A 22,949-nucleotide genomic window follows, 5' to 3' on the forward strand; every position below is an offset into this window, starting at 1 on the left:
GTTCTAATGGTACAGGTAGCAAGTCTTGCCTTAAACTAAGGGGCTTCTTCCATATAAAATATCAGAAATAAGTGTCTATCTTAATATGAACAATTCTAATTCCTTCTGCTAATGTTTCTCCATACTCCATGGCTGGACTAAAGGTGGCCATACACGGGCAGATAAAGCTGCCGATATCGGTCGTTTGGACCAATTTGACAGCTTATCTGCCCGTGTATGGGGGCTTCCGACGGGTCTTCCTGATCGATATCTGGCCACGATATCGATCGGGAAGGTTTGGTTTTTAACTGACCGACCCGTCGGATCCCCTTGGCGCATCGTAATTTGATCGTACAGCCATATGGCCGAACGTTCGAATTACCCCCTGATATAGCCATGCGGTTAGTGGCATATCGGGGAAAGATCCACTCGTTTTGCGATGTCGCCAAACGAGCGGATCTTTGAGTCTATGGCCACCTTTAGTCTCTTTTGACCTGTGTTGTAAATGCTTCATCTTTAGAATCAGGAGCTGTTGTTATTGCAGTATATAGCAAACAACTTGGTAACACCTTCATTATGCATGAATGCACAAATGTACACAATTATCTATGTGCTCATAGGTCGCTGTTTATTGAAGGCGATGGAAACTAAACTCTTTGGATGTTTTTTTACCACCTTCATGTTCCAATTATTTTGACTACTGCAATGTGTAAGTGACACCAAGTGATCCCTATTGTGAATTAAATATTTGTGAGTCTTTATATCCTTTGACGTCTCAAACCATGACCTTCATGGAAGTTTTTTAAGGCTAAAATAAGAAATAAAAAAGCACTATGTTGTGGTGAATGCCAAATTTACAGAAAGTCTCCCTTTGTGGGATCCTTTGCAGCAAAAGGAATAGATTTTAGAAATAGACATGCATTAAGAATCAAAATGAATCAAAATCAAATTAAGTGAGGTTCAGTAAAAGTGACGTCTGAAACATATACATGTCCCAGCTGAAAACCTTATCAGAATATAAGACTTGGGAATTTGCCCTTTATGTTTAGCTTGTGTCCCTTTATATTATCTGGACGTTGTTTGATGTTTTGAACAGATGAAAAGCAATAGGCTTTGCTAATAAATCTTGAAGGACTATTGAGTGTATAATGTTCTTTATGCTGAATAAATAACTTAGTATGCTGGTGGGGCAGATATTTCCATTCCCAAGGCCAGGATGCTTACATAGCCAATATTTTGCTTGTAGTTTGTTGAGGTGGGGGGTTTGCTACTTCCATTGTACAATTGTTATTTACTATGGCATGGGTTCCTTTAAAGGAACTGTACCACTATACCACTGTATAATTTATAAGTGGAATAAATGGGAATTAATCTCACTTGTTCCTTGCAGTTCACAGTAACATGGACTTTCGGATGCAAAGATTATAAATTGTAAAGCACCCTAGTGGAAAAAAACGGGAGGGTTGGACATCTGAACATTTTTCTGATGAGCTAATAAATCATTTAGGCTGTTGATACAGTCACCTGTGGCTTATCACAGAATAGTTCCTATAAAGTTCTGCCTTGGAAAATCTGGGCAACCAATGCATGATCTAGATACAAATGGTGTCCATCAATAGGGTAGGATAACATTTTTATCACAATATAGAATCATAGGTTCATGACTGTAAAGGGATTTCAGCATTGTGTTTACAAATGCACCCATTATAGGTCATCTAGTGCAGAAGATATATAGCATTTCATTTATTACACTGACACTTTAACAACTTGCATTAATACCCTGTTTATCTATTAAATCACAATAAGCAAAATAGAAGTAACTCTTGCCTTTGGCTACTCAAGCCTTATGTTTGCATGCTGGTTGACCAGCAAAAAGAAACCGGAACCTGGACACGAGTCAAATGACCCTGTGTTTCTAAAAAATGCCACAGGGCAATCCAGTGGGTAACAGGGACAATGTGGAGCCTGTGTCACTCCTTTGGGGAAAGGACAGACAAAGATGTCCCAAGATCCTTTACAGTGATGGACAGGCAGGAATTGGTAACCTTTGGCATTAAGATTGAGCCGTTTTCCTTTGCCTTTGGGCATTGTATTTATAATTTGCACCAAAGTGTCTCTATCTAATATAATCTGTGCAGTTATTTTTTTATGCCTTCCTGTTAAACAAGGTGAAAGTGTATGTAAATGTGTTTGCAGTGTTTGCAATTATGGAGCCTCTTTATATATTAATTTAATTTCTTTCAATGAAATAATGCATTTTTTAAATATAATATATAGGGGCAAATTCACTAACCTGCGGAAACTCGCCAGTGACGGCTTCTCTCACGTCGCCACACTTTGCCAGGCAAAAAGTCGCCAGTACAACGCTAATTCACTAAAATGCAAAGTTGCGTCCAGGGCGCCGAACAATGGCGACGTTTTACTAGCGTTAATTTGGCAAGCAAAGCGAAGTTGCGCTAGCATTGGCTAATTTGCATACGGCAGGAAGTTAAATTTCAATGGACATATATGTTGCAGCAATACATTACACTTCACAAGCCCAGCGAACCTTAATAAAATGTGAAAAAGCATTTCCTTTGTGATATTTTACCAAGGATGAATCTTGTAGAGATGAGTGGATTCTGAAAAATTGGTGGATTTAGGTTGCCTGCACTTATGTGCCCATTGTGGCAGCGGATGCAGGGTTAGTTATTTTAATAAGGGGGATCTCCAGTGAAACCCGAGGTTTGTGATTGAAACAATTCGATTCATGTCAGATGTCTTAACAGAATCAAATAACTAGCTGTAATGGACTGGAGAAAATGTATAGACCCCTCTAACTAACCCAGCATAAGTAAATGTTATTTGCAAAACTAACTATAGAAATATATTTATTAGGAAGGGCTTGGCATGTGCTATAGTATAAGCTTTGTGGACCACTCTAGCAGAATTGCAGGGGTTACAACATGATCCCAAAACTGGATCTTGGATTATCCTGGAATTAACAAACCATTATTGGAGTTATGGGCATAATGAATCTTTACTAGTTATCATGTATTAAGGGTCTCCGATGTAATGTCTAAAATGGGAAGATCTTACCTTGAAATTACCTGTTGGAAATGTGTAGGAGATCATGGGCAGCAAGAACTACATTTGTCTTTCAAGTTCATCTGTCACCAAGATGACGTTACAATTCTAGATTGGGGCATTTATGTTATGTATGTGTGGCACCATATTTAATCGAATTGAATGTTCAATAATTATCCTTTGTAGCGGACTTTAGATATTATATATATCATGTCATGTGCTTCCTTTGAGAAGATCTGGAAGATATGATTGCATTGAGACTATTACTGAATTTCTGATGCTTTTACCAAAACAAAGAAAGTTAATATAGTAATGGTGTTGCTATTCCTTTGAAAGTAATGAAAGATCAGTATGCTTCACAAAAGACACCCAACACCATGGTGTATCACCATGCTATGTCAGGAGGCTACTGTAGCTATATCAGCCTTAGGCCAAAAGAAAGAAATACAAAGGGACTAATCCTTTTAAAACTGCTTAATTTTACAATGGGCCTCCCAGTGTGATTGCCTGTAAGGCTACAAGAATATTCCTATCTGTACTGCCTGTAGTCAGACAAATGAGCAAAGCATCAAGGCAGGAAAACTGATGGAGGGAGAGAAGTCAATTCACCTTTTATGAAGTTGTAACTGTGGGACCCCACTAGCTCAGCAGGGTAGCTGAATCTATTACAATTAGCAAAAGGTTTTGATCTTTAGCATGGATATCTCCAAACTGATATACTGTTTGACTAAAATAGTTGTTTTGTATCTTGTGGGAACAGCAAATAAAGAGTGAACTAGAAAAAAAATCCTACATTTAACATATAGTTGCAGAAAAAAGCTATAACGCTCCTGTGTTTTGCTTTTATCAAGCTTTGTCTTCAAATTTTATTAGTTACAAAGTCTGCTATGGAATAATGCCAAAACCTAGATCTTTTCAGACATTTTGTATTAAAAGCCCCTTTTTGTGGCCTATAATTTGGTTAGTCTCTGAAAAAAAAACCTTTTCTGGAATATCCTATGTCCCAAGCGTACTGGATAATCCCATGCCTTGTAGGGTTTGCAGTCAGGAGAAGGTTTAAAACTCAATCATTTTGGAAAGGTTTGTCAATTTCTTTCAAGGTTCTTTTATGTTGCAAGCTGATTTTGTGTTTATATCCATCTTAGGTCACAGAAGCAGATAGTAGCTTGGGCCAACAATTGCACTTGCAGAATTACTTCAAAACAATGCTATGGCAGGGGGCACAAAAGTAAATCCTCAGATCATTTGGAAAAAATTTTTTTTTAGCAAGTATTAATTCTTGATGGAACGTCAAAGGCAATGAAACTATATTTGATGATCTGATGTTTTCTGTAGTAATGAATCAGTATCATTTCTAAACTGACAAGTGTGAAAGCCCTTTTGGGCAAAACTAGAGGGCTAGCTCATGGCAATGCTTACTAATATATATGTGTTTAAGGGATTCAATTTGTGCTTCCGAACTCTGTTATGTTGTGTGATACTAGAAAAAGTGGCTACTAGATCTCATTGTTTATTTGAAATATTTGTGTTTTACACCCTTTATTAGCTGTGGTGCATATGTAACAATGTTCCTGAAATCATTTTCTGAACTTTTTAATGATTGATTATATGTCATATTGCAGTATTTAAAGGACATATGTTTTGTCATTTGTGATGGGTAAATAAATACACAAGGTGCGAATTCGTGGTGAATTTCTGCGTTTCGCCACTAGTGAATAAACTTGCAAAACTGCAGCTAAAATTTGCCAGCGAAAAATCTGCCACATCAAAAAAAAATTAAATGATGACGTACGTGCGTGAGAATAGTCGGACGCATAAAAATTCTTGCACGTCAAAATTATTCAGGCACCCATTGACAAAATATTCAAAATTATTTTGCTGCCCACTGACTTCAATGCGTTTCGTGAAAAAATGGGGCAAATTCGCCCATCATTATCTGTCATCAGTTGCACGTATAAATTAGCTCTTACTTCATACATGCTTATTTCTGTGTACTGTATATGATACACTGAATTATTACAATTTGCAATGTCTGTATATCTGTCCTGCCTTCTTGGTTATTCATAAATTGCCTGTTTTATTTGTAAGTGTTTTTCAGGCTCCTTGCACATCAGTAAAATGATTAAGATGATAGATTATTTGATATTAGTGGCTGTGACATATTTATGATGAAATAAATTAAGATGGGTATTTCTGACGGCAGAGGGGATGAATAGTTTGGATAATTGAAAACGCTCCTGTTTTAGCTCTGAAAATAGCTGTTTGTTGTTTCTGCCATACACCAAACGTGGTAATTAATAGTAAGTGGATAATCTCAAAAAACAAGGCAGTGAGGTCATATTTTGGTGCTAATGCCTGGGGGGGGGAACTAACAAAGTAAATTAAAATGACCGTCCCCTTTACTAAATGGATACAGGATTGTTGTTGAATTACTTTGTAAAAGTATAATTTTTAACCATGGCTTAAATCAAAGTCTTCAAAGTTACATATATCCCCCACTATGAAATTTGTATTGCATATTATGCTCTACATATAAGACTTTACAGTCTAGATGTTCAATATACTGGTATTGGACCTGTTATCCAGAATGCTCAGGGTCTGGGGTTTTGCAGATAAGGGGTCTTTCTGTAATTTGAATCACCATACTTATAATCTACTATCAATTAAACCTTAAACCCAATAGGATTATTTCCCTCCTATAAGGATTAATTTTATCTTAGTTGTCATCAAGTACAAGGTACTGTTTTGAAATGATTTCCTTTTTCTCTTTAATAATAAATTATTTGATCAAATGGAGTCTACGACGACTGGCTATCCTGTAAATCTGAACTTTCTGGATAAGGGGTTTCCAGATAAGGATCCCATACCTGTATTTTACTAATTTGTCTTATCCTACAAAGTGTGACCTCTGCATATTTGTGTTTATTTCTATAACATCACAAGAAGTCATATACATATGATAACACGAGAGCAGACACTAGTACTAGTAAAAGAATTAACTTCATCTAGAAAACTCTAGTGAACTAGTGACCGTTTTTTAATTAAAATGTCCTTCAAGTGCCAACAAAAGTAGAATCTATGGTGCTGGCATAAACGGACCATCACTGGTGCTGCATTTTGATCTCTGCTGGGCCGTATGTTTATTGGGAAAATGTGGTGTGGCAAGATCAAAAGGCACCAGCAATTAAAGAGTTAAGAAGGAACAATTCACCAACAAAATAGTTTTGGCCATGGAATCACTTCTACTCAACAAGAAAAGCTATGCAGAAACATGATGGGAATGATTTAACAAAGGGTAAAAAAAACTAGATCAGATTCTTGGGTATTTATCAATGTTTTTCAAGTTTTGTCATCGCCATTTTCTGGACAAAGAAAATTTACAAGATGAAACATTTTGAGACCCATCGAACCAACAGAGACATCGGAAAACTATTAAATCAATAGAAAAAAAAATCTCAGACTTTAAAAATATCAAATTATAAATATGCCAGTCCAGGAATGCTTGCAAACATTTTTTGGTAACCTAATTTTCTCTAAAAGTTCCAGTCATATATAAAAGAGGGAATGTTTTGTGAACAGAAAAAAATGAATGCCCCACACCAGCTCTAAACTTTCATCAACATATTCTTACGCACACACAGTGAAAGATGAGATTATACAGGTTGCATTTAGGCAACCAAAATAGGTGGCTTTAACATAAAATATCAATGTCAGCAAAATATCACATTTTGTTTAGAAAACGCTGCCCTTCCTCAAACTCCCTCACAACAGATTTCCATGAAAATGATTTCTAAACTGCAATTCTAGTTGACGGTTTTAGATGCCAAATGTTATTTTTTTTGTCCAAAGCAAAATATCTGAGCTGTTCAAGAAAAATTGCACAAGCTTTCTACTTTGCTGTTGGTGTTCTCCTGGGAAAGTCTAATAAATGAGAGTGATACCTCCCTGTTGGGTTTAGCTGTTAGAAATGCAAAGCATGCTGAAATTGTACATAATTCTCTTCCAAAGGAGAGGAAATAGCATTTCAATGGTTTTCCTCTGTGCCTCATTGAGTTATGAAGGTGCACAATTATTCCTGTTAAATGACTCTACCAGATGGAACATTGCATTGTATATTTAGCTAATTAACTTGTAGGGGACTGGAATGATATTCCAAAGCCGTAACTGAATGCAACGTGCATGATTAGCAACATTCTGGCTATACATTCCACTTTTTGATTGAACAGGTGTTTGTCATAATTTGATTAACATGATAAATCAACCCCTCCCCCACCCGGGACATCTCATAGCTATCTAGGGCCAACAATTCAATTTTCGGTCACATATTTACACTCTAATAACCAGTAGGGGATACATGTGTGTGTTTTGTGACACACTCCACACTTCTTCTAATAAATATACAGTGCTATTTACTGATATATACATATATATGAACTTCCAGAAGGGATGTCCCTTCCTTTTTGGGGTAGTTTTTATGCAAAGGGTCATTGTTTTTCACGCAGGGTTTCCTTTATGATTGCCTGAGCTGTAGTCATCATAAATGAGCCTCTTAAGTGTTTTCTGGAATAATTCACCGACTTCTTCTAACAAATAAGGTTTTTAAACGAATCAGAGTGAATCACTAGTTTAAAAAAACATTATTTTTGGTAGACATTGTAGATGCTTACATTAATTGCAATACAGTTATAATTTTATCATTACTTTAAAAAAAATTGATGCTTGGTAGGAGACGGAATAAATCGGTATATAATATATTTATGTGAGCAGTTGTAGTTGGGTTATGATGTCACATTTTCATATATGTCATATTATATTCAAATGATGGTAACATAATAAAAATCAATGGAGCCCCTAACAAGACTGGGGACCATAAAAAAATAAAAGCTCTTAAAGGTAATGCTCCACATCACAGAAAACAGAGTTATTAATGATAAATAGCTTAAAAGGATACAGCAATAAAAAAGACAGCCAATAGTATTGGGCTGTATTTGCACTTCTTCTGTGGACCCCAAAAAACTATTATGGAGATTTAAATAAATACTTCAATATGTTTTTAATATGTTCCATGAAACCTAAACCGTGCCCTTTGCATATTTATTACCTTTCAAACCAAATGCTGTCAGTTGTCTATGGTATCTATGGTATAAAGCTCACAAAGTCTTATTAAATGTGCTTGAGCCCAACAGACTCACATGCACTTTTAGAAAGGATACTTTTCTGTTCAAATACTTCAGGTTGTCAATGATCTCCTATCTGGCAAATTTAAAAATTCGGGGGTGAAGAGTCCCTTTCTGCTTAAACATAAGTACCCGTAAGAGTGCTCCAGCTACATACATGGCATTTTATACCATCTTTGGCCCCAGAAATGTCTTCCATCTGAATATTTCACATCAGTTTCTGTGGTAATGCCAAGTTAGGAGTGGTGCAAAATAATCAAGTCATTTTAGGTGTTACTCTGGTGTAATTAGGTCTCTGTAATAAATTATGTATGTGCTTTCCATGGCCTTAATTTACAACCCAAATTTATTTTAATTACAAGAATAATGTAGGATAAATTATGGAGATATTTCACAAGGTTGGGTGAGAGTGAGGGGATAATGGAACATAGCATAGCAATGACCAAGAAAACGTAATTACTTCTACAGTTATCCTGGGGAAATTGTCCATCACATCTTGGCTCTTGCTGAAGGATAAGCAGAATGAAAACAAACACCTTTTACTTAGCTCGAGTGAAGGAATAGAATAAAAAAAACTTTGAATTTCTAATGGTTTTTTTGGCTACTTCGACCTTCCACTACGACTTCGACTTTGAATCGAACGATTCGAACTAAAAATCGTTCGACTATTCAACCATTCTATAGTCGAAGTACTGTCTCTTTAAAAAAAACTTCGACCCCCTAGGTCCCCATAGGCTTTGCTATATTTTTTGGTCGAAGAAAAATCGTTCGATCAATGGATTAAAATCCTTTGAATCGAACGATTCGAAGGATTTAATCGTTCGATAGCACGATTTTTCGTTCGATTGAATGAAATGCGGTAAATCCTTCGACTTCGATATTCGAAGTCGAAGGATTTCAATTCGGCAGTCGAATATCGAGGGTTAATTAACCCTCGATATTCAACCATAAGTAAATTTGTCCCCTACAGTTTGTGTTCTTAAACAAAAAATTAAGCAATAGACAACTAGATTACTTGGAAACATAAATCAGCATATGTAATTGTTTGTCTCATAAAGTGGGGAAACATCTGGGGATCCCACTGGTGCACTCACAGCAGCTGTTCTCTAATCACTACTGACTCATATACATAGTGCCTATAAAATAATATATCTCTATGAGCTCTGATCTATGGAGTCATGCATGTTGCGAGGATTACAGTAAAAAGGAAGAGAATGTGAAAGACATTCAGCATTTCATTTGGGGGATGATAAGTGAGCCTTCTGCATCAGTAGCCTTTAAAAGTTTTAAGAATGCTATTTCCATTTTAAAGGGAATGTCAGCCCAAAACCATAATTTTTTGCATAATAAAAGAAAACATAATTCTAATTAACTTTGCAATATACATGTATAACTAAATAAATACAATTATTTATATATGTATTTCTATTGAAAGCAGTGTTTGTCTGTCCATTTCTATTCAGCTTGATAAAAGGCGATTGTACGCCTGAAACGTCGCTGCTATTTTGTTCATGCTGAAATAAGCCCTTTTGGAATAAAGGCATTTTAAGAATTTACCTCAAGTGTGGTGCTGTCTGCTTTTCTACATTGCATTTCTATTCTCTGCCAGAAGTTATGCAAATGGGGTTTTCAATGGCAATTGTTTTTGCAAATAACTTTCAAAGCACCGAAAATGTATAATAAATGTATATTGGAAAGTTGTTTAGAATTATGTTTTTTTAGGGATGCACTGAATCCAGCATTCGGTTCGGGATGCGGCCAGGATTTGGCCTTCTTCTGTAGGATTCGGCCGAATCCTTCTGCCCGGCATATGCAAATTAGGGACAGGGAGGGAAATCAGCAGGACTTTTTGTCACAAAACATGGAAGTAAAAAATGTTTTCCCCTTCCCACCCCTAATTTGCATATGCAAATTAGGATTCAGAAATCGGTTCGGTATTCTTCTGAATCTTTCTCGAAGGAAAGATTGTGTTATTTCCAGGATGTGAGGAAATAGTGGTAAAAAACACAATCTCAAATATGATTTTTTTTCACAATAGTGAAAATTTCAGATTTCAGACTCACTGAAATCGAATGGAAAAGGGTTGTTTTCCAGCTGAGTTATAGATCTATGTAATCAAGTTTTCCTGATCGGAGTTTTTTGTAAATATCCTATCTATTGAGACAAAAATAACTTTGAAAGAACTTTAATGCAAAAATGTATAAATTGCCCACTATCCAGCCAACACAAGAAGATTTAACATGTTGCTCTCTGCTCCCATTAATGTTGCTCTCAGTGGCCTCATAATAAATGCTCATCTTGCAATTATATGCATAATGGCACATGTTTTCTCCAAAAGGGCCTCCTGCAGGCTAGCAGTTCACATGGGCCTATCAATAAGCGGAAAAGGAGATTACCTGACAGACAAACCAATGCACTCGACCTCCGTGTGCAACACGTGAAGAGCTGCCCCTGTAAGCTTGGTAGTCTTCAACAGTTTTTATTCACCGAAAAACGGCACCCATTGAATCCAATGCATTTGATGCATGAAAAAACATGGAGGAAAAATAACCGATTGGCTTCAATGCATTTGACCAAGAAAAACGCGAGAATAAAAAAAATTGATTTCAATATATTTGTTAAAACTTCAGAATTTTTTTTTTCTTTTTGCAAATTTTGAAATGGGGTAGTTTGCTCATCATTGTAGTTTACTTAATCAAGATTTTCAAATGGATATAATTATATCCCATTAGTAAGAAAAACATACTGATCATTCTCCGATGGCCTTCTACCATTTGCAGTTGTTTGGGGGAATGTAAGGAAATTAAAAAATGGAATAAAAATGTAAACAGTAAAACTTTGTAACTATAAAATTGTTCATTAGTCATTTATACGGAAGAGCACTGGGGCCAGCAAAAAAAAAAAATTATGGTGAATTATGACTTTAAAAAGTCGAAATTATGACTTTTAATCTCATAATTATGACTTTTAAACTCATAATTATGACTTTAAAAAGTCAAAATTATGACTTTTATTCTCATAATTATGACTTTTAAACTCATAATTATGACTTTAAAAAGTCAAAATTATGACTTTTAATCTCATAATTATGACTTTTAAACTCATAATTATGACTTTAAAAAGTCGAAATTATGACTTTAAATCTCATAATTATGACTTTTAAATCTCATAATTATGACTTTAAATCTCATAATTATGACTTTAAATCTCATAATTATGACTTTAAAAAGTCGAAATTATGTCTTTTAATCTCATAATTATGACTTTTATTCTCATAATTATGACTTTAAAAAGTCAAAATTATGACTTTTAATCTCATAATTATGACTTTAAATCTCATAATTATGACTTTAAAAAATCGAAATTATGTCTTTTAATCTCATAATTATGACTTTTAAATCTCATAATTATGACTTTAAAAAGTCAAAATTATGACTTTAAATCTCATAATTATGACTTTTAAATCTCATAATTATGACTTTAAATCTCATAATTATGACTTTTAAATCTCATAATTATGACTTTAAAAAGTCGAAATTATGACTTTAAAAAGTCGAAATTATGACTTTTAAATCTCATAATTATGACTTTTGCAGTCCTGCTTGCAGCTGAGCTTTCATCTACACAGGACATTACAGGCAGGGCATTTGGCTGCAAGCAGGACTGCAAAAGTCATAATTATGAGATTTAAAAGTCATAATTATGAGATTTAAAGTCATAATTATGAGATTTAAAAGTCATAATTATGAGATTTAAAGTCATAATTTTGACTTTTTAAAGTCATAATTATGAGATTTAAAAGTCATAATTATGAGATTTAAAGTCATAATTTCGACTTTTTAAAGTCATAATTATGAGATTTAAAGTCATAATTATGAGATTTAAAAGTCATAATTATGAGAATAAAAGTCATAATTTTGACTTTTTAAAGTCATAATTATGAGTTTAAAAGTCATAATTATGAGATTAAAAGTCATAATTTCGACTTTTTAAAGTCATAATTATGAGTTTAAAAGTCATAATTATGAGATTAAAAGTCATAATTTCGACTTTTTAAAGTCATAATTATGAGTTTAAAAGTCATAATTATGAGAATAAAAGTCATAATTTCGACTTTTTAAAGTCATAATTATGAGAATAAAAGTCATAATTATGAGTTTAAAAGTCATAATTATGAGCTTAAAAGTCATAATTTTGACTTTTTAAAGTCATAATTATGAGTTTAAAAGTCATAATTATGAGATTAAAAGTCATAATTTCGACTTTTTAAAGTCATACTTATGAGTTTAAAAGTCATAATTATGAGATTAAAAGTCATAATTATGAGTTTAAAAGTCATAATTATGAGTTTAAAAGTCATAATTATGAGATTTAAAGTCATAATTATGAGTTTAAAAGTCATAATTATGAGATTTAAAGTCATAATTATGACTTTTAAAAGTCATAATTCAGCATCATTTTTTTTTTTTGCTGGCCCAAGTGCTCTTCCGTACATTTACTAGCTCTTGAAGCTGATTTTTTTTTTTTGTTACAAAATAATACATTTTACTATCTACACAGTGTGCCTTGGCTCAGTGTACAAAAAAGTGAATACTTTTGTGGCTTTGCAAAAAAAAATTTGAATTTCTCGTACTTCCCCCCCCTCTCATCTTTTTTGTGCGGTTGAATGCAGTCGTAGATTCGGTAAAAGTTTGGATTCTATGTTGATGTCACAGGTTTATGGGGTTAAATACCCCTCTGGTTCATACGTCAGGATAAAAGTAATCATTTAAAATAATAAACTTTGCTTATTGGTTTATGATACCTATTTATGTAACCCAACTGACTGACAGCTATAAAGGAAATACTTTCTATAGGTTTCAATCCAATGTTCAAATGTAAGCCAGTATGCTTTGAGATCTGGTTACCTATGTATAGTTCAAATCATACAAGGGGTCCTGTTTTCTGCTCCCACCCCACTTCCTGTCATTTTTCATTAGAACCTGAATTGCAGCAGGCACACACCATGCCCTGACAAAGGTAGGAGTTGTTCTCTCTCTTTAGACCATCAGAAACGGCAATGTCATCTGCATAGAACAGAACAAGTAACCACAATTGCTGTGGAAGTGAAAGAGATGAAATGAAGCTTGAAATTTCCAAAAGAAGAGGTAACCCAGATACATATGACATCTTGCTTCTCCCAGTGACCCTAAGAAGATATTTTAAAGAGACAGGAACAAAATGCCTGAACAGTGCTCCTCTATTTTACCCTTCAACTCGGAGATAATTAGTACAGGGTCGGACTGGGCCGGCAGGACAAAAAAACCCTTCAGAACCGTCCCTTCAAAAATTAACTTCAGGTCGCAAAAAAAAAAACATCCGTAATCGAGAAAAAAAAAACAGTAGGCGCACATGCGCAATCGCAGTGGAAACCCAATAGGCGTGCATGCGCCACCACAGGGAGAAGAAACTATGCGTGAAAATGCACAATTGCAGTGCACCTCATGGGGAAAGGGGCCGGGTGGGGGGCCCAGACCTGCTCCCTTCAAAAATTAACTTCAGGTCATGAAAAAAAAAGAGTATGTGTGCGCATGTGCAATCGCGGTAAAAACCCAGTAGGCGCATGTGCGCAATCTGCAGGAAAAGAAACTGCGCATGTGCAATTGAAGTGTACCTCGTGGGGCAAGGGGCCTGGAGTGGGGAGACAGCAGCGCCAATGGGCTTCGGCCCCCCAGACTGACCCTGGATATATATATATATATAAGCCTTACATTTTTACTAATGCTAAATAAAGTATTGCCAAAAAAAACACATATTACTGTATGCCACGGTGCAAGGGGCATCTGACAGTTTTTTTTAAAAGATATTGCAAAAATATATTTAAAAAAACCAGTAATGATAAATCTTCCTTGCTCCATGCCTTTATTATATTGGCAAAAAATGAAGATCCTAGGCTTCGTCTTCCTCTGGGTGTTTTATGTGAGTGTAGTAAATTCAACTGATGGCATAAAAAAATCAAATGGGAAAACATGCACCCACACATCAAAATCACCTAGCTAAATCCTGATTGGACAGTGCATTTTTTATAGGGATGCAACGAATCCAGGATTCGGTTTGGGGTTCGGGCAGGATTCGGCCTTTTTCCGCAGGATTCGGATTCGGCCGAATCCTTCTGCCTGGCCGAACCGAAACCTAATTTGCATATGCAAATTAGGGGTGGGAAGGTAAATCGCATGACTTTTTGTCACAAAACAAGGAAGTAAAAAAATTGTCCCCTTCCCACCCCTAATTTGCATATGCACAAAGGATTCGGGGGTTCAGCCGAAATCCAAAATAGTGGATTCGGTGCATCCCTAATTTTTTAATACATTTGCTGTCTCACTCAGCTATTACAACTGACTCTATACAATTTCTAGGCATCTGTATCATGCAGTTGGATTCGACTTTGCATTTGAGCAATCAGTGTGGCTGTGCTTGCGTTAGTTATTTAGTACCAAAACTTATCATTCACCATTACTTCACATGTCACTGCTGTAGCACTGTGCTGTGGGTTTAATTGTAATTTCCCTTGTATATACCACTGCTTCTCATTCCCATGTGTTCCTCAACGGAGTCCTTTCAAGGCTCTAATTATTTAACAATAAATAAATATTTTGAATACGGGCACTTATTTCCTCCCACTCTGCCTTAAATGCTACTAACATTATAATTCAGATTTTCCTCCGCACCTGCAGTCTCAGAATATTCTAGCATCTGGGCTCGTGGAAGTACTGGCCAATCTGACACTTCAAATTAAGATCAGTGTAAAAAGGAAAATATGCCTTAGTGACACCATGGTTTTGCCTTCACTTTACTTTCTTATAACTATTTAACAAAACACACAGGGGGACAGGATTCAGCATAATGAGTACAATATGTCTTCAAAATTCTGTTCTGCAAGACCAGGGGGTCCCCAACCTTTTTTTAGCATGATCCATGCTCAAATGTGAAAAGAGCTGCGAAGCAACACAAGCGTGAAAAAGCTCCTGGAGGTGCCAAATAAGGGCAGTACCACTGTGTTTTTGCAACCACATTTGCCTCCAAGCCAGGACTAAAGAATAAACACCTACTTTGAGTTTACTGGGAGCACCATCCATGGGGTTGGTGAGCAAGATATTACTTGCAAACCACTGGTTGGGGACCACTGTGCTAAACTTTTTCCTCTACCATATTAAATAATATATCGGCTATAGGCTTCAGTGAAACGGTGCCCCTGCTGGTCAGTTTGACATGAAAAATGTCTAAGTCCTGCTGAGCAATACCTATTGAACCAATTATCTTGTATCACTTAGCCTTTCAAAATAATTGTTTTCAGAATCAGTAACTGCTCTTTATGAAGTCAGTTTAAACATGGCCTCTGTTTGTGCTTTGTATCAGAGTTACACAACCTTTGACACAGATACTCCCAGCAACTTTGGCAATGACTAGAATTTTGGGGGGGTTAGTGCAATAAAAAACAGAACTAAAATTATTGGTAACTAGATGCAATTTGACAACAGTTTAAAACTAGGTGATATGCAATAAAGGAAAATAAAAACACTTTAATTATATCTGAAATTGGGAAGAAAAAAAAAAGGTTCAGAATGTTCCTGTTAATCATCCTAAGGAATTCCATGCTTTTGTGGTATGCGCTCAAAGATTACTCAAGCAAAGACTTACATTTTATGATGTTATCAAAAATAATAGAGGAGAAGACGGGATGGGATGTGATCCATCAGGGCACACCATTTTGGCTGACTGTTATTCCATATCTTAGTAGATGGTTGGGCTTGTCCTGTACATCTACATTCTGTGCTTCAGCTGATTGCAGTACAAATATTATCTCTAGATTTGATGTAATGGAAGATATTTGTCAAGTGTCAAGGTGGTTTAATGGGATGTTTGTAAATGAAAAATAACGGAGCCAAAAGCTTTTATTCAGTTATTATTATTATTACATATTTGGCATTCCATTACTTATTCTTCCTAAATGAGGAATGGATTTAGGCTGCTTTAGTCTTTGGTGAATCTTAGTGTAAACAGTTCCATGAACACTCCATTACTGTTTGGCACTGGGAAACTGGATCTAAGTGTTCTGATAGGGTTGGATGGCAGAATCATTAATATCTTTGACCTTAAAGCATTACTCATTTTATGCAGCATGTATAGCTAATTCAGACATGTTGTGACTCTTGCCGTTTAGGATTTTTGGTTCCTTTGGAATAAGGAGCTACAGTGCCATGTGGTCAGTCATCAGAGTCTATAACCATAAAATTGTTCAATGATCTTACAGGGTGATATCTCAGATATCTCAGATTGGCCTGAATTGGTCATATCTATGTGTATGTTACTGAAACAGCCTGCTTTCTACAGAGCAGATGATCATATTGGCTAGAAATTGTAAAATCTGTGGCTTGCTTAGATATCTCTTGATCAAAGTCATACAGTGTCTACACATGAATTCAACACTATAGATTAGAGTTGCATTAATTAACATATTATTTTCCCTCAAAGCAAGACCATCTCCCATAGATTCTATTTTATCCAAATAATCCATCTTTTTAAAAATGATTGTACTTTTCTCTGTAATAATAAAACACTACCATGTACTTGATCCCAACTTAGATATACGTAACCCTTATTGGAAGCAAAACCAGCCTATTGGGTTTATTTTATGTTTAAATTATTTTCTAGTAGACTTAAGATATGAAGATCCATTATATGGAAAACTTCAGGTCCCATACCTGTACTAGCAAAGTCAGAAAGGAGGGAAAAACCAGAATATAAATCAAAATAAATACAATCATAAGTAATGATTTGAAATAATAAACTTTGGTTATCGGTTTATGATACCTATTTATGTAACCCGATGAATTGAAATGAAATGGTGAAAACTCCACTTGTTATAGTGAATGCATCTTATGTTATTAAGGTAGAACTATATGTTTGTTCTAATTATCTAAATTAGACAAAGAATTTGGAACTAAAAGCCATAAGAAGAAGATCGCCCTGACTAATTGGCTGGAGGGAGATGATAATGCAGACGTCTGCCTGGGTGCACCTGACCAGAAGCATCTTTTTCATCTCACATCCTGACATATGTTATCCCTTATGCCCAAAAGTGTGCACACATTTTTCCAATGAAAATCTCTCTCTCTCTCTCTTACTATTTCCTTCTATTTGCTGTATACATATCCACTGAAATTAGTATCCCCTGCAGCAGCTCATGGTCAATTAGCTACAATGAAAACCTGCTGTCAGGGAAGCATTTTTCCCTTGATGAATTAAAATAAATAAATTTCTTAAGCCCATTGAACACATGATATTAGAACCCTCTGCACGTGCGTCTGTTAGTTAAGTGCATGAAAAATGCATGTTTGTATCAAAGCAACAGCTGCTTCTGCTGGGATATTGCCTCCTACTTATCATAGCGGGACACGTGCAAGTGTAATATGTCTGAAGGATCATAGCAATAATACAGACTGACTAAATGCATACACACTCATTCAAAACATAAGCAGCTAAGTAATTAGAGCCCAAGCACCAGAACTGATGATCTGCCTTACATAGAATGGGCTGCCTGACCCTATGTACAGTACTTGATGTATATGTTTATATAGCACTGTTTTTATATGCTGCACTGTACATTTTACTAGATGCCAGTCACTACTGATTTTATTCATGGTTCCTAGGGCTATTGATCAATAATCATCCTGGGCATGTCCTACTATACAATATCATATAAATGAGCTTGTGTGATTTGCAATAAAACAATGTTACTGAACAAATTATCTGTAGAGTGGCAGTTTGGCAACTCTCTGGTAATGGCTTAACCCCTACAACCATCAAAGAGTGGAATAAATGAAAGTAATGCACTCATGACACTTTTTTATGTATCCAACCGACATCCAGATCTTCCACTAGTGATGTGCAGGCTGACCTGAAACCCACAGTTTGGGTGGGCTTGGGTCAACTTCCATATGAGATTGCCGGATTGTGGGAGGTTTGGGTTAAGCTCTTCTTCTGCTCTCCCCACCAGCAATCTTATTGTGCAGGCTTCTGCCTATGGCGGCCTCTATTTATAGGTGTGTACCTGCCCACCTTTCAGAGAGGGGTGTGGTTCGGCACAGGTCTATAAATAGAGTGGGCATGCTGGGTAAGGTTTGGGTTGGGAAGGCTCGGGTCCAGGTATGGGTCCGGGTCAGGTGCGGGTCCATATTTTTCCAAAACACACATCACTATCTTCCACATATAGGGGGGAATGTGATATTGGTCACTAACACAAAAATCTTTCGCAATTCGTTCGCAATGTGTATAAATGTTCCCAAAAGAGGACAATTTTGCTTTTGCAAACACCTGACGCGACAGTAGGACGGCGATTGCAAATGTTATCATTTGCGATAGTGTGCAGTGTATGTAATACAACTTCTTACTGAAAAAGTTGCTACAAAAGTTTACGCCATCTTCAAGCAGGTGTTAAAGGTTTGCAATGTGCAATTAAGATTTGCAATGCAATAAAAGCCATATGAAGACTATTACATTGCGACTTGCAAATTTTTACTTGCAGAGTTGTTCTGTTTGGGAATTTTATTACATTTCCCCCATAGAGTTTTCAAATACTGTACTATGATCTGTTCCTGTGCAACAACCTGTAGTTTAAGAATGTCTCTTCTACTGTTGTCACTACTATAAATTATTTAGCTCAGCCAGTGATTGATATGTGTGATATGCACACTAACATCATAGTAGATGGATTGACTAGTGGGTCACTGTGTAGTAAGGACAGCCTTCAGCCTCCAGCCTCCTGTGCTTCTTGTTTAAATGGTTATGGAATAACTTCTGGTCATTTTAGAAATGTAATACAGGTATAGAACCTGTTATCCAGAATGATCGGGATCTGGGGTTTTCCAGATAATGGATCTTTGGGTAATTTGGATCTTTAAATCTTAATTCTACTAGAAACTCATTTCAACATTAAATAAACCCAAAAGACTGGTTTTGCTTCCAATAAGGATTAATTATATCTTCGTTTGGATCAAGTACAAGGTGTTGTTTTATTAGATTTATTACAGAAACAATTTTTACAAATGTGGATTATTTGCATAAAATTGAGTTTAAGTGAGACAGCCTTTCCGTAATTCAGAGCTTTCTTGTTAACGGGTTTCCAGATAACACATCCCATACCTGTAGTACAGGGTACAACATCCCTTTTGTCAACGTACTGCCACATACTTGTCAACATAAACCCAGCAGTTAATTAAAGCTCCCTTCATTCACTGATACGCGTTGGTGAATATTACATTTTTCAAATTGGCTGCCGGTTTGTTATCTTGGATGTGAAACATGTAGTTTTAGAGCTGGTGGAAAATATAACTGCCAGCATCCACTGAGTTGTAGATGGCAAAAAATATGCTTTCATGTGACATTGAGGGTACCAGCCATGTACTGAGTAATCAATCTGAATAAATCAGAACATCAAAGAGAACTATTCAGATTATTTCCCGTTATCATGAATCATGATGCAATTAAATTGATTTGAATGTTCCAACTCCCAGTGATTCATAAAAATATGGCATTTAACCAAGCGATTTGCTATTCTCTCTCTTGCATACAGTTTCATTTCAAGGATATCAGAGAATAGATTTACATATGAATGGGCCAGTGGTCTTTCTTACCAATAACTTATATAGTTTGGATCCCTTTATCAGCAATAAAATACTACATGACAGTATTTCGCTCTAATTTTTCAATCGTTTTATTTGCACATTTACAACCCCTTGAAATCTGCTTTTGAACTCTGCGTTTGCAAAAGTGAAATAATAATGATTAAGTCATTACCATGGGACTGCACATGATTAATCTATACAGGAAATCTGATGTGTTTTGAAAAATAATAAAGCATAAATAACAATCCAAAAATGTTGATTACTCGTGACTTTGAAGGTTTCTTTGCTTGCCATTGCCACCTGTAGATTTAAGTTCCTGGAGTAATGAGGGATGGAGGGAAAAATACTACAAACCATTACAATAACAGTGCTGTCATTAAATCCTTATTTTGTGGCACATTCTTCCCTATTTCTCCATACCTCGTAGCTGGCCCTCCAGTACAAAGTCTTCCGATATTAAGTCTGTATTTTTCCATTAAATAGTTTCCTAGGGAAAATACCCTCAGTTTACTAATAATGTTTTATCTTCCATCTATTATCCCTGAGAAATGCAGATTAATACTAGGCTAACACCATACTACGGGATTGTCATTTATCTGAGCTTTGTATTTTATCTGAAAAATGACAGGATGTCTTGCTTGGAGTAGAGATTTTTTTGCTACCAACATGCATTTCTCATAGATTTCCTACTAAAAAATGCAGGCAGTGGTTTGAGATTAGTATACAATATGCCTTATAATAATATCACAGGGCAGGATTTGTTATCTAACTGCAGTAAAAGAAAATATAAAATACTATTGTCTATCTATATTATCTATAATTCTAAACTCTAAAATACATTGATATAGTTATTGCAGAATGTTAGAAGGTTTTATATCCATTTTCTTTCTTTTTGTTGCCCTCACTATGATACAACCTGGTCCTATGTCTAATTCTCTAAGTATATAGGGTATGATAAAAAGCTTGGGCAAGTAGGAGGCCAAGTTTGCTGAAGCTAAGGCCAATACAAAATCAAAGAGTAGTCAGGCAGGCTGATATGACCCTTCAGAATTATGTCAGTTTATAGGAAGAGGGTATATAACAGTATTGCAGGTATGAAAATTTATGGCATCTGGATTTCACAGTAGTGATGGGCGAATAAATTTGGCAGGCTTGAATTTGCGCTTTTCGCTGCCAGTGAATAAATCCGTGAAACTTTCGACAAAACTCCCAGTGAAATTTCGGCGGCGTCAAAAAAATTTGGGCGTGCGTCAGAATAGATGCTCGCGTCAAAACTGCTGTGCGTCAACATTATTAGGACGTCCATTGATTTTAACGCCGGCATCAACATTTAGATGAGCATCAAAATTGGCACAAATTGACACAGACATTTCATGAATTTTTCATTTTAAGCTTTTGAGAAATTAGGGCTGGTATTGCAATAATAGGTACAGTGTTGACACCAGATCTAGTAACCCATAACGACTTTTAAACAACAGACCATTACTGGCTGCTATAATTGATTAGAGCTTTGTACCTCTTACTACACGACCCTTAACTGAATGGACCAGCTAGAAATGTGAAGATCACTGTTCTGATATGTTCTAAATGACTGAGACCTGTGTGTTAAACTATTTGTGTGCCTGCTGGAGAAGCCACTCAGAGATAATTTACTTATTCATTTACCTGTTGTTTAATCTGTCTGCTATTTAAATTCTAGCATCAGAGCCCAACTTGAAAGTTCGGTCCCGTTTGAAACAGAAAGTAGTGGAGAGAAGGAGCAGCCCTTTACTGAGAAGAAAGGACGGCAATGTTACCAGCTCATACAAGAAGAGAATATTTGAGGTGGCAGGTAATTTACAATTTATTAACTAAAATACTCCTCATATTTATTTGTTAACACTATCACATTTGTGGACAGACCCTAGCTAGAGCTAGAGCATGAAGGCTGATTGGGGGTACATGACTAGAGATGGGTGAATTTCCTGACAAATTTGCACTTTTCACTTAAAAAATTGTTGTGCGTCAAAATTGTGGCACGCATCGATCGAACGATTATTCCTTTGATTGTTCGATCGAAGTATTTGCGCAAAATCCTTCAATATTCAAAGTCGAAGGATTATCATTCCCCAGTTGAATATAGAGGGTTAATTAACCCTCGATATTCGACCCTTGATGCATTTGCCCCAAAGTGTAGACCAATAAAGGCTATTATTTATTAGGTATGCATCATACAAATAATGTTAATCCCCAGAACAGGATTTGCATTGTGCCGTTGCTTTCTACAGGAGATTAGTTGTAACCATGTTTTCAGGGTATTTTCACTACAATGGCTCTCTTACACTTTTGGCATGTTATTATGACCTATGGAGGGCAGCCATCCTTGTCATTCTGATCTCTGACAGTAACACAACAGCATTTACATGTGTTTTGTGACATAAGGACCTAAGGACTGGCCACCTCATAGATGATTTATCTGTCCAAGTGAGTTCCCTGGTTATCGATTAGGAGCAATATGTGCCTGCCTGCCATCCAATCTTCTGGAATCATTTACAGGGGTTGTCCACCTTGAGTTAACTTTTAGTATGATGTAGAGATTTTCTGAGACCATTTACAAATTGGTTTAACCTTTTAAACCTTTTATTATTTGTGTTTTTTGAGTTATTTAGCTTTTTATGCAGCAGCTCTCCAGTTTGCAATTTCAGCAATCTCAAGGTACCCTAGCAACCATGCCTTGATTTAAATAAGATTCTGGAATATAAATAGGAGAGGGTCTGAATTGAAAGATAAGTAATAAAAAGTAGCAATACATTAGTGATGGGCGAATTTGTCCGGTTTTGCATAAAAAATTTGCGAATTTCCCGCGAAATTCGCAAAAATACAAACAATTTGCGAAACGTAAATTTTGACATCCACGTTAATTCTGACTCTCACGTCAATGTTAAAGTCAATGGGCGTCCGAAAAATAGTGACATGTGACGGTTTTGACGCAAGCGACTTTCCGACTGGGGTCCAAACATTTTTTGCCGCAGATTTTTCGCTGCAGTTTCACAAATTTATTTGCCGGCGGCAAGACGCGGAAATT

The 22,949-nt window shown here is 36.0% G+C and overlaps 1 protein-coding gene across 4 annotated transcripts in view; it reads left to right on the plus strand.

Moving 5' to 3' along the window:
• The window catches only part of hdac9.L (histone deacetylase 9 L homeolog), a 285,273-nt gene that overhangs the window by 226,846 nt on the left and 35,478 nt on the right, over positions 1-22,949 (plus strand). For all 4 annotated transcript variants that reach the window (XM_041565959.1, XM_041565960.1, XM_018267376.2 and 1 more), the window contains one exon: positions 21,585-21,716. In XM_041565959.1, the coding sequence (XP_041421893.1) occupies positions 21,585-21,716 (132 nt within the window). The remainder of the gene's footprint in view (positions 1-21,584; positions 21,717-22,949) is intronic.

The sequence above is a fragment of the Xenopus laevis genome, chromosome 6L, assembly GCF_017654675.1.
Source record: "Xenopus laevis strain J_2021 chromosome 6L, Xenopus_laevis_v10.1, whole genome shotgun sequence".
NCBI classification, from domain to species: Eukaryota; Metazoa; Chordata; class Amphibia; order Anura; family Pipidae; genus Xenopus; species Xenopus laevis.